Raw genomic sequence first — 17,495 nt, 5'->3', positions numbered from 1 at the left:
TATCCATCTACATCATGTCATCTTACTTAAAGCGTTACTCTGTTCTTTTGAACTTAATACTCTAGATGCATGCTGGATAGCGGTCGATGTGTGGAGTAATAGTAGTAGATGCAGGCAGGAGTCGGTCTACTTGTCGCGGACGTGATGCCTATATACATGATCATACCTAGATATTCTCATAACTATGCTCAATTCTGTCAATTGCTCAACAGTAATTTGTTTACCCACTGTAATACTTATGCTCTCGAGAGAAGCCACTAGTGAAACCTATGGCCCCCGGGTTTATTTTCCATCATATCTAATCTCCCGTCAACAAGTTATTTCTTGCGCCGTTTTTATTTTGCTTTCTTTACTTTGCATCTTTATCATAAAAATACCAAAAATATTATCTTATCATATCTACCGGATCTCACTTTCGTAAGTGACCGTGAAGGGATTGACAACCCCTTTATTGCGTTGGTTGCGAGGATTTTATTTGTTTGTGTAGGTGCGAGGGACTCGTGCGTGGCCTCCTACTGGATTGATACCTTGGTTCTCAAAAACTGAGGGAAATACTTACGCTGCTTTACTGCATCACCCTTTCCTCTTAAAGGGAAAACCAACGCAGTGCTCAAGAGGTAGCAGTGACCATGATATTGGATGGAGGTTACGAGACTTGCCTGGCAGAGCCGATGGGGGCACGACTGATCAGCGGCCGAACTTGTCGGCTGCCATGAGCGACCCCCTTTTGGATCGGAAGTTGTCCGATCTGATGGGGTGGCGTCTGCCTTTTCCAGGTGCATTTACTGGTTGTGGGCCGGTGACACGCACTTGCCGCCATATCAGGAGTTTGACATGGTTCCCCTACCCGAGGTGGGTTGCTCCTCACGTCAGTTCTGGCGCGCTATTGCCTTGGAGTTAGGCTTCTCGGCTTTAGGTCACTATCGGCTAAGCCTAGGTGGGAGCTTGCGGGTCAGTTGGGGAGGAGTCTTCATGTTGTGGTGCAGGTGAAGCTCCGTGGAGCTGGTGGACGGAACAACGTTGTGCCAACTGTTAGATCAGTGCTTCAACCCATGGACTTGGCGTCGTCTGAGTTTACTACTCGACGATAACCGTCGGCAGTCCTGGGTCATGTCCCCCCTAGTCCATCGGGACTAGAGGGGACTGTTGGCGTGGGCGCTCCTACGGTGGGGGCGCTGACCTTGGCTCAGTGACCGATGACAGGCTTTTCCTACCGCGGTTTGGGCGCTGTGAAGCGAGTGGTTGGCGATGTGTCATGGCATGGTTGTCGGGGCAGCCATAGACAGTGGTTCGCACGTTTTGCTCTCCGACAGCCACCATGGGGCGGTGGTGGCTGGATTTCTTGGTAGTGTAGGCGGCAAGAGGTATCGACGGCGATTGGCTCGGGGTTGCTGTTGTGGGATCTGTACCCATCGTGCTTGTCCTGGAGTCCTCGTGGTGGCACGAAGGAGCTGCTAGGGGAAAGCTCGGCGCATTGTCGTCGACAATGGTGAAGCTCGCAGGGGCCGCTTTTTTCTCGAAGACGTCGCCGTGGTGCTTCTCTCCATGTCTGGGTTTAACCTTTATGCGGTGGACTCTCTAGTGGCGCCGCTTTGCGTCGTTCTTCCTCTTGAGGGCGTAGTCATGGAGCTTAGGTGTTCTAGGGCTTAGCGGGCATTGTACTCTAATCTTCCTAAGTTACTTTCAGTAGCGTAGCTACGTGCGAGCTACTTGATCCGATTACTCTAGGATAGGCTTTGTGAGAGAGTTGCATCATCACATTATATCGTTCGGCCATGTACGTTATTCGGTTGTTGCATTATATATAAATTGGTGTGTAAGCTTATTTTAAAATTGTGGGGTTATTAGTCTATAAATCTAAGGACTTCTGCAAAATTTTGTATTAATCAAAGAAGATTTTCAAAAAACCTGCGGGATCAATTTAAAATAACATTAAATAGTTTAAAAAACAAGTTTGATTCAAGGTAGGATTAGGAATCGGAGTCCGGCCGAGTCTACAAATCAGTTGACCACAGGTTACACGCAGCTCTACTACATGGTTGCGATCGACTGACTGCATCGTCGTAATTGTTCGGTCGATGGAGTCCGTCGTCGTCGACGCATCGGAGCCCGCGTGTCCATGGGTCTTTCTCCCGACGGACCTGCTCCTCGACGTCTCTGGCCGCCTGCACGACGCTCGCGACTTCGTACGCTTTCACGCCGTCTGCCGGCGGTGGCGGAACGCAGCACCGGCGGCGGCCCGCCACAAGTTCTTTCCATGGATGCTCTCGCAGCACCCCGGCCGCGGCGTGCTCATGCACATCCCCGTGTTCTACTCGGGGAGCGTCACTCCCGAAGCGATTTCGAGCTATCACCGGTGCTACGACGGCAACGTTCTCCAGTCGCTCGACAACACAGCTTGGGTGGCCGGCCCGAACGGCGAGGCCGTCTGGCGCTTCGATTGGCATCCCAAGCCAACACTCCATGACATTGTCACCGGAGCCATCTGCCCGTTGCCACACTTCCCCGCTCACAACTATGAGATCGTGCGGTGGCTGGGGAACCCTCTTGGCATCTTGTATGGCGACGGCACGACTTTTCTGTACAGCTTTGCCGAAGTCAATATTTGCATGACTATCTTCACGGCGGCCATCCTGCGTCCGGGTGACACGGCATGGATGATCATGGAAAACAGGTTGTTGTATGGGTCGGCGGCATAGAATAACAACTGTGCCGCATATCACGATGGCAAGGTCTTTGTGTGGACGCGGAGACACTTCTACTGCTTCATGACACAGAATTTAGCAAACAATGGTGGTGACATAGACGGCATCAGGCTCGAGATGACGGAGGATAGACCCGAGCACAAACGTTACATGCGCTATTACAACTACGTCTTCGAGTCCCGCGGCAAGCTGTTGTGGGCGTCCGTCTTACTCGAGCATGAATGGCACCATAAAAACATGGACACCTTGTCCACCAATGACCCCGTGGTACCAACGCTAGCGGTGATGGTGCATGAAGCGGAAGAAGAAGTGGACGGTGGCAAGGTCAAGATGCGATGGGTGGTGAGAGATGGCCGGAGTTTGGGTGATCATGTCCTGTACCTTGGGTTCCCCACGAGCTTCGCTGCAGACTCCACCCAGCTAGACATGGACGGTGGATGTGTCTACTTTGTCTTTTTACATCGCTTGTACAGGTACAACTTCATCACTGGCGAAACCAAACTCATGGAGTCGCCACGTAACGGATGGATTTCCCCTGATGCACACCTGTGGCTCCGGCCACGACCTGTGATTTCTCCTATTGAAGAAATTCAAGAAAGACTTAGGATCCGGCCAAACAGAAAAGAAGACCAAAAAGGAACGGCTCAACTACCTCAGCTGGTCTTTGCTGAACGGAGCCAGCTATACGCAACTAACTCACCTGATTTTCTTTTGCAGCTACACAAAAAATATATTTCTTGATTCAAAAAAATATATGTTTTCTTTCTCTTCACGCACAAAAATAATCTACAATAAAATATAGAGGTTGTTTATATCTATAATAATTCTGCATGAAAAAAATCAACACGGGAAAAATTCCGATCTTCAAACCTGAAAGCACGGTGAGTTAGCAAGAAAAAAATCAATTAACTACAACCATTCATTCAGTCATACGGACTAACTAAATCATGCATGCAGTGCTGACTAAATCATGCATGCAGTCAAGCTATCTCATTATATATAGTCCTACTTTGCAGGTTCCAGTTGCACGCACATCTCAAAATTATCTGGTCACACACAAGACAATCCTGCTCATATCTCACACAAGTTTTTGTTCACGATTTTCCGATGAATCCGTTTCAGAACGATTTGTTCGCTTCCGCTAGCTCCCAGTATGAATATCCGGAGATGTATCCACCTCCTAATTATCCCGTAAATTTGTCTTCCCAACCACATATGTCCCAACAATTTGATTCAAGTGGATATTATGGCTATGGTTCTACTCCGAGTATGCAGCACAATGCTGCCAATGGCCAGGGCGACGACGACAGCGATGACGACGACGACGACGACAATGACAATGCAGAAGATACCCGAGGCCGGCGTCTAGCTTGGACCGAGGACGACAACATTAGACTGGTGAGTAGTCAACAAGTATTTTTATGCTTGTAGTTTTATTAAAATGTCTAAATAAATTTTTATTTATCAGTAAGCCATTGATAATAAAATCTTATTAATATTAGCGCTTCATTAGGAAAAATCCATCTATTCCACATTTTTTATTTTAGGAACAAGTAGAAATATAATGAATGCATACTACTCATTGGCACTTGATTAAATAATTCCGCCGGTTCAATACTGGAAACATTTTATTTTTTCCTTCAAGCAACTAGTAGACATATTTTTTCCTTCTAGTACCTTCTACACACATATTTTTTGAACGTACTTGTAGTAATATAATCAATTTTCACGCACATTAACGCTTGGTAGAATAATTCCATTATTTCCATAGTTAAAAAATTCTAATTTATTTCTTGAAGTAACATTTAGGCATATAATTTTTTGGTTGCAGATAAGTGCTTGGTTGAATAACTCCATAGACTCCATTGATGGAAACAACCAAAAGGGAGATGTGTATTGGAAGAATGTCACGGAGGACTACAATAAAAACAGTCCGCCCACCCGGAGGAGAAACAGTAAAAACTGCAAGGACCATTGGCGTAAAACTAATAGGAAAGTTGTAGCTTTTCATGGAGTTTACTGCAGGGTAAAAGATGCCTATGCAAGTGGGCAATGCGACTTACAGCTTGTCCAGAAAGCCCTGGCCATGTACAATAAACGAAGCACGTGGCTTTCCGGGCATGTTGGGAAGCCTTGATTGTATGCATTGTGAATGGAAAAACTGTCCCACTGCATGGAAGGGACAGTTCACACGCGGTGATCACGGAGTCTCCACAATGATGCTTGCAGCGGTGGCGTCTCAAGACTTGTGGATATGGCATGCATTTTTTGGTGTTGCTGGATCAACCAACGACCTCAATGTGTTGAATCAATCTACTTTGTTCACCAACGTCTTACAAGGCCGAGCTCCTGCAGTTCAATTTACAGTTTGTGGAATCGAATATAATATGGGATATTATCTGGTGGACGGAATATACTCAGAATGGGCTGCGTTTGTGAAAACAATTCCACTCCCTCAGAATGAGAGGGACAAATGTTTTGCACGACGTCAAGAGGGGGCAAGGAAAGACGTGGAACGAGCATTCGGAGTTCTACAAGCTCGATTCGCCATTCTGCGAATCCCAGCACGGTTCTGGGAGAGATCATTACTTGGTAAAATCATGTATGCATGCATCATAATACATAACATGATAGTCGAGGACGAGAGAGATACATATAGGGTCCGCTATGACTTTAATTCGTACGACCAAGGGTGTAATCCAATTCCACCAGTACAACCAGAGCATGGACCAATTGATGGCTTCACCGATCTCCTGGATATAAATGCTGCTCTTCTTGACAGACGACGTCACATCCGGCTGAAGAAAGACTTGGTGGAGCATATATGGCGTCGATTTGGAGATGGTCAAGGGAACAATTAGATGTACCATTTAGAGCTATTTTAGTGTGCATGCTATTTATTTTTCTCGAGATTTTATATTCTAGTTTCTTCATAATGTAATCTCAGCTCATTCCAAAAGGGTTTATTTCCAATAACATATTTATCATTACTGATTCCAAATGATGTCCAAAGTTCTCTCAAAGCTATGTATCAGGTTTTGTATAGGTTACAACAGACTCAATCATTCAAATTTCTTAAGATGTGGATGTTTATACGGAACTATCCCCAGTGGAATGCGATGTACTGTCAAGTCAAACAGCCATGATTTATATAAGAAATTCTTGTTCCTATTCGAAGCTCTACTCCCTAAATTTCTTTTTAGGACTATGTGAATTCAGGATAAGTCAGTTTGGAACCTGTCAAAACTGTATATCAGCACATATTATTCTCCCACGATAATTAAAATTTCCCTCAGGAAGAACATGACGGACTCATATCACCATACACACATGTGTGCATCTCGGCAGCAGTCAACTCAATTTACCAGCGATTGGTACAGCAATCGGTGGGGAATTACCTCGACCCCATACCTGGTCTCGCGATGTCGGGTAAGCTTGTTCATCTTGTACGCGCACAACAATTGGTACAGCAATCGCCAAGAGCTCCTCCGGCCTCGTTCCCATGGGGGAAGGCGCGGCTGCTGCCTCCTCTGCTCCACGGCTCCCTCCCCCTCCCGTCCGTCAGCGCCGCGGGAGCTCCTCCGGCTTCGTCTCCATGTGGGAAGGCCCGGCTGCTGCTGCCTCATCCGCTCGCGCACCGCCCTCTTCATGTCCGTCGGACTCGCCGACAGCTGCGCCGGCCTCGTCTCCATGGGAAGGAAGACGCGGGCTGCTGCCTACTCCGCCCGCGCGCCGCCATTCGCCGTGGCCGGCATCTGACGGTGTGGGAGTTCGGCCTGGAGTTCTCCTCCGGCTCGCTGGATCTGACGAGGGTCGATGGTGTTGTCAAGGGTGTGGAGAGTTCGAGAGAAGAGAGCAGAGTGAGCTGAGTGAGGACTGGCGCAGTTGACCGGTTCGTGTTCGGTTGGATCGGTGGCCACCGATGCTTGTTTCCTGCGTCTGCGTTGGAGAGGCCGGCGCTTGAGAATGTCGTCCGGAAGGAAAAAAAATCTCTATTCGTAATGGACGACTTGTGAATAGTCCGCGCGGTTAATTTTCGCTGGTTTATTTTTGTCATACTCCCACCGCCGTTTTTTTTTCGTCATCGCACCACCTCTGCCTTACTCGATCGAAAAAAACCGGTGCAAACAAAACCCCTGGGATCGATCCCTCGTTCACACAGCTGATTGATCTCCGCCGCCGCCCGACACAGCAGATCGATCTCCGCCGCCGCCCGATCGCACGCCCGAACCACCACTACGCCCAGACCGCGGCGGATCCATCCCTGTGCCACGCCGCGGCGGATCCATCCCTTCGCCGTCGCACTTGCAGGAGGCGGCGGTCTGCTGTTGGATCGGGCGAGGACACGGGGCCGCGATCCCGCGTGTCGTGTTCGCCGGCGATCACGACCCCGATCCGACGGCGGCCACCTTCTGACCACCCACAGGGTCTCAACCGGCGCTGCTCCCCTTTCAGTGCTACGTAATGCAAGTTCATACACATTATTTCATACTGAATATTTCATGCTGAAGGCCATACAAAAAAACATCTCCGGAGGCGGCGATCTGCTGTGGGATCACTTCAGGAGACGCGAAGCGATCTGGTGTGGGATCGCTTTAGGAGACGGGGCCGCGATCCCGTCTACGTGGCGCCGTGATCCCCTTCTGGACGCGCCCAGCATCCAACTTCTGCTGTACGTATTGCAGGTTTATACTCAATAATCGCACATTACCTATGTACAGAAAATACATACAGAATCTCAAGTTTATACTCGTTTATGACTATCTTTGCTGGAGCATGGTAGGCCAAACAGCAGTTATAAAATTGCATATTTGAGTTGGTTGCTTGTGCTTACTTGGAATGCTCAACGTCGGCAATCTTAGATTACATATACATCAAGCAGACGACCTCCTTTCCTGGACCATGGTATGCCAGGCACCATTTCTGAAATTTGCAACAGAATAGCTTAGGAGCTGTTTACGCATGTTGCTGAACATGTTTAGTTGCTGTACATGTTTGCATAACTGATTGTGCTGCTTTTACTTACTTTGATTGCTTGGTTGTGTGGCTTGTTCTGCTTACTTTGCACTGCCAAGAAGCAGCCTGTCCAATAAGCATAGTCTTCAAGTTGTCTCCAAGTTCACGAACGAAAGTGCATGAAACATAACAATTAAGAATCAGTCTGTTTACATAAAACCTCCCAATACGGAGGCCAGGAGTTGGATCCTGGGCGCGTCCAAAAGGGGATAACAAAATAAATAATTGACGGTAGACAACTTCAGTATGAAACATAACAAAATAAGATCATTAAGATGGTAGACAACTTCAGTTCACAAGCCATTGTTAATAGTATGAAATCTTTGCTTGTAGGTAAGTATGGGGAATCCACAAAGCAAATCTGCGGAACATACAACAGCGTCAGGTGTACCTAGAGGTAAATCTTTGACTAAAAAACTTGCCGCACATGTCAAGCTATATCCCGATTGTGATTTCCTTAAATGACGTTGTTTCAGATAATTTGGATTGGACAAATGATGGTGAGAACAACCTGAGTACCCCATTTATGACAGTTGGATTGTCAATTTACCACGATTTAATACTATTTATTTATCGAATTGATCTCGCTTACTTGTATGAATGACACTCAGATGGGCTGACACTTGAACCGTCTGGACAACCGGTTCTTCCGGATAATGAACTTGTGGGCACTGAAGGTGTAGGATATCAGATGGCTGGGACAAACGTTGTTGATAATCACCCTATTAGTCCAGGTATGAGGCTGTGCGGATAGAGTACTTATCATTTTATTCTCTTAAGTTCGTGACTTCAATCTCAGTTACTTGTATGAACCATGCTCCAGGCCACTCGATACCTGAACAGACCGCAGACCCGGTTGTTCCCCAACCCACTGATGGTGATATCACATGTGTTCAGCGGCCTCCCGATCTGAACTCAGGTGAGCAAAAAACAAATTGAAAAGGAGACCCGGCAATCTCGGTTATTTATCATGCTTATAGAGGTTGTGTTGCAGACATTCAAGAACAGTCTAAGAACAATAACATTTAGCTTTTGTTTTGTTCCAGATGTTCTTGATGTGTCTCCTATTGATGGAGGAATACACCTGTACACTATGTCAACTGCTCAAGATTTATCCCAAACCGTTTCAACATCCGAGCACATGACTACAGGATCTTTGGAGAATGTCACCAAACAAACTAAAAAAGGTATCTTATCTGATGAAAAAAGGGAGCAGATAAACGCCAAGAGGCGAGCTAATTATCGGCGGAAGAAAGAGGAGGAAGCAAAGAAACTTGAGCATGAAAGTCAAGCTTACCTTTCAACATCTGGTATAATTGTTTGATTTTTAATGAAAACAATGGGCATTCCTACTTTGACTACTCTCACAGCTTGCTGCATCTATTATTAGACCGTCTATTTACTTGTATGAACCAATTTTAGATCAGTCCATCACTGAACAGACCGCAGTTGTTGTTGTTCCTCAACCCACTGATGGTGATGTCACATGTGTACCGCGGCCTTCCGAACTGAACTCAGGTTAGTATAAAACATAATCAGTACTCTCTACTCTTCAGATAGCACTAAACTGACCCGTTATGACCACTATCGGTTATTTTTACATCAAGCGGGCAACCCGGCAACCTCATCAACGTTTGTGTCTCTCAGTTGTCTCACTGACAAGTTAGCCGCAGCCGTAGCACAAAGTGTAAACGGTATTGCAAGATTCGTCTTTCGTTGTGAACCGTATCTATCTTATAGAGGTTGTGTTGCAGATGTTCATTAACATACTAAGTACATTATCATTTTGGTTTGGTTTTGTTCCAGAGGCTCTAGATTTGACTCATATGTATGGAGGAAATCACGTAAACATCAATGCAACTCCTCAAGTTTTACCACAATCCGGTTCAACATCCAAGCACATGACTACAGGATCTGTCGTGCGTGTCTCCAAACCATCTAAGAAAGTTATCTTGTCTGATGAAAAAAGGGAGCAGATAAACGCCAAGAGGCGAGCTGCTTATCGGAGGAAAAAAGAGGAGGAAGTAGAAAAAGTACAGCATGGAAGTCAACCTAACCTTTCAATATCTGGTATGATTGTTTGATTTTAAATCAAAACAATGTACATTCCTGCATTCACTACTCTCACACCTTCATGCATCTATTACTAGATGACAAGAAAGAGCTAATAAATGCGCGGAGGCGGGCAACGTATCTTAAGAACAAGGAAAATGCTGACATTAACAAGGAACAGATGAAAGCTCCGTTGGTAGATGGTTATCGAAGAAAATATGATGACGCCGCCGGCAAGCATCTCCATCAAAATATGCCTGCCGTTGACATGTCGGGTACGACTATTTCTATATTACAGGCCAAACGTCTATTGAATATACTCCCTTTGTTCATAACAGTATGATTATTATCTGAGAATCCGTGAGTATGACACCTGTAACCATATTGCAGGTATGCAAAATGTTCCACGGAGCGCTCTCGGTGATATCACTAATGGGGTACAAGCTCACCCTATGCTCCTTGCCGACAAAAATAGCCAGATCAAGGCTCAAGGGCGAGCTACCGTGAAGCACAAAGATGATAACCTTCCTACCCTTACAATATCAGGTTAGAATGCTTTTTGATTCAGCTGCCTCTTGATAGTATATATATTCCTAATGTTTCTGGATACAAGTGTTTAATAAGTTATCTTGGAAAACAAGCTTATCAAACTCATTGTTTTATTGTCCTCTCGTTTGACTTTTGATTAGACATTAATACCTTGTGAAAATGGACGGAAGGAGTCAGCTGATATGACCTACATAATATGCTGGTACCTTTTGTATCAATGATCAATTAATGCAGTACTGATTAGCGTTTTACACTGTTGTATAACCAGCCGACCCAAATAGGTCCAGCTATACGTCATTGTCACAAGATGGGGCGGTATTGCCTCATACCAATACAATCAGTACAACTGTCATTCATGATAACCAACTACCTATGAAGCAGCGTGGTAAGCAACGCAGAACTTGCTTAACTCCTGATCAAATGGAGCAAACAAATGCGCGGAGGCGAGCAACATATCGGAAACATCTAGAGCACGGAACTATCGATCTTGAAGAAAAAAATACCACGCTGCGAGAATGGAGGGCATGCAGCAAAGAGAAGGGGGAGTTAAGTGCAAAAAGAAAGGCAACTTATGCGGCAAAGAAGCACACCCCGTGCAAAGAATCCCTCGCACTCCCACGTCCAGACCTAGCAAACTTATCCCGCGCAACACCCCTCTCTCGGGCCGCTGAAGGTGATTCATCTGATGGCGACCCGACGACAATCATGCCGAATTTCATTGTTGGTACCAATGGTATGATAATTCTATTGTCACCTTGTTGTGCTCATTCTCACCAACCCTCATCTGACATGACGTTGTCTATTGTCACATTCGCCATGGAGATAATGCAGACGAAATCGATGGGTTCCGAGACTGCATCACTGGCGATGAGACGACACCATCCGACTTTATGGATGAGGAGTACTACATGTTTCGCGACGAAGGTATGGTCAACTATAATCTATGAATTTGTGGGGCTTTATCATAATTATAGTTAGTAGTTAATAATGTTTTGAACATCATGTTTCAACAAATGCACGTAGGATACGATAATGACACCTTGGAGGATGAAGAGGAAGCGATCATGTCGTCTGCTATACCTAGCGAGGTTGATCCATTAGACTTTGTCTACACAAACATCCCAGACACGACTCACTGAAGCTCGATGCAAACTGCAAACACTGCAAGGCAAAAAAAATTGTGTCTGAGACTGACGGCTTCTTCTGTCGCAATGGCCATATCGAACTTAAACAACCTGAGCCAATCCCAAAGCTGATGAGGCTATGGTCAAGCATGGATGCAGATTCTAGACATTTTCGGGAAAACATACGCTTCTTCAACGGGCATTTCGCCTTCACAACCCTTGGCGTCAGCCTTGATGAGAACTACACAAACATGAAGTCTGGGGTGTACACATTCCGGGCACACGGCACCATCTACCACAATGTGCATTCGTTCGGGCCTAGCTCCCATCCTGAGCATCTGCAGTTATACTTCTATGATGATGACCCAACCATCACTCATCGTAAGGCGGCCACCAAGCAATTAGACCAAGATGTCGTGAAGAAGTTAGTAGACATACTCAAAGAAAACCCGTACTCCCAGCAATTTAGGAGTTTGGGTGCACACAAGGACAACCTCGATGATTACAGGATAGACCTAAACACCGATAAAAGGCTTGACCAAAGAAGATATAACAGACCGTTGTCATCTGAGGTCGCTGCAATTTGGGTTGAGGGCAACGACCTAGCAAAAAGGTTTGACCGGAGGATAACACTTTGTGGTAATAACAACGAAAGGCACAGTATACGTGTGACCTCCGGAGCATATGACCCTTTGTCTTATCCCTTATTCTATCCAAGGGGAGAACTAGGTTGGCATCCGAAGCTACCTAAACGTAATGTTCCTTTGGAGTTTGTACTAAATCCTCAACTGGTCCATGATGATGATGAGGATGCAGGTATGCCGTCTGCGTCCCATTTTGCTACAAATAATATTTTGTTTGTCGATTATATCCTCATTTTGATGGTACTCAATCATGTGCAGAGGGCAACAGCAGGTTGTGTGTCTCTGTCAGAGACTACTACTGTTACATGCTGCAGACACGGCCTGCGATCTTTAATCCCATACTCTGTGGAGCACGCCTCTTGCAGCAATGGGCCGTCGACATGTACGTCAAGATTGAAAGTTGTCGGTTAAGGTGGTACAGGAAGAACCAGACGCGGATTCGTGCCGACTTGTATAAAGGAGTTGTTGATGCGATCACATCGGGGGAGACACGAGCAAGCGCTGTTGGGGTAAGAATAGTTCTCCCTGGAACATACCCTGGTGGCGACCGCGACATGAAGAAGAGGCATATGGATGCCATGGCAATTGTACATACATACGGGAAGCCTGACATCTTCTTGACCATGACTTGCAATCCAAAATGGGAAGAGATAACGAATGAGTTGCTGCCTGGTCAGACGGCGCAAGACCGACCTGATATTCTGGCTCGCGTGTTCTTTGGCAAACTAGAGGCTATGAAGGACATGTTGTTCAAGAAGCACATCCTGGGTGTTGTTGTCGCATATGTATATGTTGTCGAGTTTCAAAAAAGGGGCCTCCCACACGCACATTTTCTGTTGATCATGGACTCAACATATAAGCTTATCGTCCCCGAGCAGTATGACCGACTCATTTCCGCAGAGCTCCCAGACTAGCATAAGTATCCAGAATTGTATGCAATGGTGGTAAAACATATGATGCACGGACCATGCGGTGCTCTAAACCCGAAGAATGTTTACATGCAAGAAAACGGATGCAAGTTCAGATACCCGCGTTCGTTCAATGAAAACACAGCACAGGGGAAGGACTCGTACCCAGTTTATCGACGTAGAGACGATGGTAGGCGTGCTAAGGTCCGAGGGAAGATGTTGGACAACAGATGGGTTGTGCCTTATAACCCATACCTTCTGCGGATGTTCAATTGCCACATCAACGTTGAGGTCTGCTCGAGCATAAAGGCCGTCAAATATCTTTACAAGTACATTTACAAGGGCCATGATAAGGCTTCTTTCAGCATCGACCAGCCCGACGCCGATGGTAACATTGATGACATCAAGAGATACGTTGACGCAAGGTGGATCACCCCTCCGGAGGCTATGTGGAGAATATTTGGCTTTCCACTTTGCGCCAACTACCCTCTTGTCTTGCAGTTGCCTCTTCATCTCCCGAATATGCACAGGGTCGCATTCAATGCCCAGGCTGACTTGAAAAATGTTGTCGCCTCGGAAAATATTTCAAAATCCATGTTAACGGAGTATTTCAAGGCTAACCAGGAACACCCTCGGGCTAGAAATATATTGTACAAGGATTTTCCCGGAAGCTTCACGTGGCAGAAGAAAAAGAAGTTTTGGAAGCCGCGGGTCGAGCGTTTTCAGATAGGTCGCATCGTGTCTGCCAATCCTGCCAAGGGGGACCGATACTATCTGCGTGTGTTGCTAAACCATGTTACGGGCAAAACATCCTTTGATGACTTGCTCACCGTGGACGGCGTGCTATGTGGGAGCTTTAGAGAGGCTGCTGAAAGGTTGGGACTCATCGAGGCAGACAACACGCTCGACGGCTGTCTTACTGAGGCTGAGCAGTGGGCGATGCCATGTTCTCTTAGGAGGCTCTTCGCAACCATCTTGGTGCACTGCGAGCCAGGCGACGTGCGTGGTTTATGGGATAGGCACCTCGAGCCTATGTCAGATGACTATCGTCGATCACGCACGTCCCCTGACGAGGTGGAGCAGATGGTGTTGCTAGACATTAGGGGTATGTTGCAGTCCATGGGTAAAGATATTGTTGATTTCGCTCTTCCGAGCATAGATGATGCGTTTGACCCAACCGAGGGCGAGGCAAGAGAGGTCATCGAGGAAACAACCGTTGAGTTTGACATGGATGACACTAAGTTGGTATCTTCGCTGAACTTGGAACAAAGGGTCGCATACGACGAGATACTAACGGCTGTTGAACGCGGTGATGGGGGTGTATTCTTTGTTGATGGCCCTGGAGGTACAGGGAAGACCTTCCTATACAGGGCGATGCTTGCCAAGGTGAGGAGCCAAGGCAAGATTGGTATCGCTACCGCGACGTCGGGCGTCGCCGCTTCTATCATGCCTGGCGGCAGGACTGCCCACTCGAGGTTCAAGATCCCATTGAGTTGCGATGATGGAGCCTCGTGCAGCTTCACCAAGTAGAGTGGGACCGCCAAGCTCCTAAGGATGGCCTCATTGATAATATGGGACGAGGCCAGCATGACGAAGCGATAAGAGGTAGAGGCATTGGACAACAGCATGCGCGACATCATGGGAATACGTGACCGACCCTTTGGAGGAAAGACTGTTGTTTTTGGTGGGGACTTTCGGCAGGTGCTTCCGGTCGTCAGAAGGGGGTCACGGGGCCAGATAATTGATGCAACCCTCCGAAGTTCTCATCTGTGGAAGTGTATGCGGCAGCTTCGGCTCATCACCAACATGAGGGCTCATAATGACACGTGGTTTGCAGATTACTTGCTAAGGGTCGGCAATGGCACTGAGGATGTAGACGATCAAGGCAACATACTACTCCCTGAAGATATTTGTCTGCCGTCTACAGGCGAGGTTGACGACCTGGAGAAACTTATTGACCACGTGTTTCCGAGTCTAGATGACAACATGTCTGATTCCAATTACATGACATCTCGAGCAATCCTTTCCACGACAAACGACAATGTCGACAAGATAAACATCCGCATGATAGACCGTTTTCATGGAGATGAAGTAATCTACCATAGCTTTGACATTGCAGAGGACGACCCATATGGCTACTACGCTCAGGAGTTTCTTAATGGATTGACTCCTAATGGTCTTCCTCCGCATGCACTCAAGCTAAAGCTGAACTGCCCTGTCATACTTCTAAGGAACATTGATCCAGCTAATGGACTGTGTAACAGCACTAGGCTTGTTGTAAGAGGTTTTGAGAGGAACACCATTGATGCAGAAATCATGATTGGTCAACACGCTGGCAGGAGGGTCTTCCTTCCTCGAATACCTCTCTGCCCATCTGAAAACGACATGTTTCCGTTCAAGTTTAAGAGAAAGCAATTTCCTATAAGGCTTAGCTTTGCTATGACCATTAACATGGCTCAAGGGCATACCATACCGATAGTTGGTGTCTACCTACCCAATCCCGTGTTCTCTCATGGTCAGCTCTATGTTGCTTTGTCTCGAGCCACCGCGAAGAGAAACATAAAGATACTCATTCAGAAGGAGAAGCCGAAGGAGAAGGCCAACAAGCTAAAGGACAATCCAAAGAAGCGAAAAAGACCGACTGTGTCCTTACTGACCTCGATGAAGAACATCGTCTACAAGGAAGTCCTTACAGGCTGAAGTTCGGTCTTAATAGACTGGCAGGTTTAGTAATGACAGAGCATTTACTCTTGCGATGGTCAAGATATGCTGAATTTCGTTTCTTTTACATATATTTTTTTTATTTGGTATTTTTATATTTGGATGTATACAACATCATCGCTGATATAGATTTTCTACAAGCGTACTTTTTCATGTGTAATATGTGATTCAGATATAGTGATTGACAGGATAAAGACCTGGAACATCCAATGAAACTATTGTATTACGGCAAATTAACATATCTGTTCTTATTATTTTGGTATTTTGATAGTATGTTTGAATGTAAGTTTATGGACGCCCTTATGATCCTCTACAATCATCTGCTAGGTCAGAACTATAATATTCTGATTGGTCTGAATTATAAGACCAACACACGCAGGAGGGAAGTTTGTGAAGCTTGTGAATATATATTTTGCATATGTACTACAAATAAATAATAAAAAGCTAGCCTGCGTACATGCGAATAAGTTTATATGCCCGTGCGACTTTGAAAAAATGTGACAACTGACATGTCTGATTGCTGAAGTGTACAATATTTGGAAAAAAATTTAGAATACTTGATACTTTCACGTATCTAAACTAATTATTTAACAGTTCAGTTCAGGTTACATATTATTTTCTTGCATTGGTTCATTTACCATCATGAATTTACTGTGCATCTGTAATAGTTCAGACCTAAAATATTTGTATGTATACACCATCATCGATGATATAGATTTTCTACAAGCATAATTTTTCTTAACGGATGATGCCGCTGATGTGTTACTTCTGCTAATGCATAAACAGATAGTGCATGTGTGTAATACCGTTGCTGCTAATGCATACGCATAAATACACAAATTTATGTTGTTTCCTAGCTATGGGAGCGTGTACTTCTACTACTATTTCTCATATGTACGTATGTATGTTATACAGATTGTTGTGATGAAAAAGAATAATAAATATGATCTTTTGCAATGCTGTGTTGGACTGAATGATTTGTAGTCCAATTATATTTTTTGATATACATGAGGTATTACACATGAAATGCAAGAAAGAGTTGTAAGCTGATCTCAATAGGTTTCTTTTTATTTATTTTGCTAATTCATGTTTATTTTTTGATGTTCTCTTTCCTGTTTGAACAAGGAAATGTAAGTAAATGTTACAGCTGGCACAAACTTGAATGAAGTGTTAATGCATTTGAAGAAAACAGTATTCAACATAGTTTTAAAAAAATCCCGTGTATAAGGAAATTTTAGAAGTGTTTTTGAAAAATGTACAATACGTGCATGTTAACTATTTTATTTGCTTCCTTTTAAAAAAATTCCTAATCGGTTTATCACACATGAAATCTTAAGACAGGTTATCTTTTTTGTCTTGTAATAATATAGTAGGTTCTACTCACCGAATCACAAAATTGATCCCATTAATTAATATTTGATTGTGACCAAATCGGTCGATTTGTTTACCGATTTCGTATTCAGAGCTTCCTAGAAACGCTTATATATAGATCAACCGTTCCAGCGACCTTACCAGACCTCTCCATCCTCCTCTCACATGGCGTCATCCAACAGTTCAATTCGCTTCAGCGATGATGCTATTGAGGATATTCGTTGGCAGGAAGAAGAAAGTGAAGATTTCGGTGAACTGGAAGATCATGACGGCGCTACGCTGATGCGTCCCTTTGGTAAGGGTAACACACCAAAGCCAAAAAGGCTTAGGATGCATAATCACGTCGAGCTTATTAACCTGCCTATTAGTAGTAGATATCCCGTTACGAAGGACGATAGGAAAGAA

At 45.4% G+C, this 17,495-nt stretch overlaps 3 protein-coding genes and 1 pseudogene across 3 annotated transcripts; all 4 read left to right on the top strand.

The window, feature by feature from the left end:
- Nucleotides 1–2,078: 2,078 nt before the first annotated feature.
- LOC141023024 (uncharacterized) lies at nt 2,079–3,446 on the top strand (annotated as a pseudogene).
- Nucleotides 3,447–8,043: 4,597 nt separating this feature from the next.
- LOC123494085 (uncharacterized) lies at nt 8,044–9,332 on the top strand. Its single transcript, XM_073498682.1, has 4 exons — nt 8,044–8,455; nt 8,545–8,640; nt 8,768–9,031; nt 9,144–9,332. Exons 1-4 carry the CDS (start codon nt 8,413–8,415, stop codon nt 9,242–9,244), a joined length of 504 nt encoding a protein of 167 aa, XP_073354783.1. The 5' UTR covers nt 8,044–8,412; the 3' UTR covers nt 9,245–9,332.
- A 2,263-nt stretch (nt 9,333–11,595) lies between these two features.
- Nucleotides 11,596–14,528, top strand: LOC123494084 (uncharacterized). Its single transcript, XM_045228717.2, has 4 exons — nt 11,596–12,059; nt 12,165–12,262; nt 12,349–12,762; nt 13,144–14,528. The coding sequence occupies exons 1-4, from the start codon at nt 11,596–11,598 to the stop codon at nt 14,526–14,528; spliced, it is 2,361 nt and encodes a 786-aa protein (XP_045084652.2).
- A 96-nt stretch (nt 14,529–14,624) lies between these two features.
- On the top strand, nt 14,625–15,698 carry LOC123494083 (uncharacterized). Its single transcript, XM_045228716.1, has one exon. It carries the CDS (start codon nt 14,625–14,627, stop codon nt 15,696–15,698), a length of 1,074 nt encoding a protein of 357 aa, XP_045084651.1.
- Nucleotides 15,699–17,495: the final 1,797 nt, after the last annotated feature.

Source organism: Aegilops tauschii, chromosome 5 (assembly GCF_002575655.3).
Source record: "Aegilops tauschii subsp. strangulata cultivar AL8/78 chromosome 5, Aet v6.0, whole genome shotgun sequence".
In the NCBI taxonomy this organism is placed as follows: Eukaryota; Viridiplantae; Streptophyta; class Magnoliopsida; order Poales; family Poaceae; genus Aegilops; species Aegilops tauschii.
Note: the sequence above shows the minus strand (reverse complement) of the source record. Positions and strands in the feature narration are given on the sequence as shown.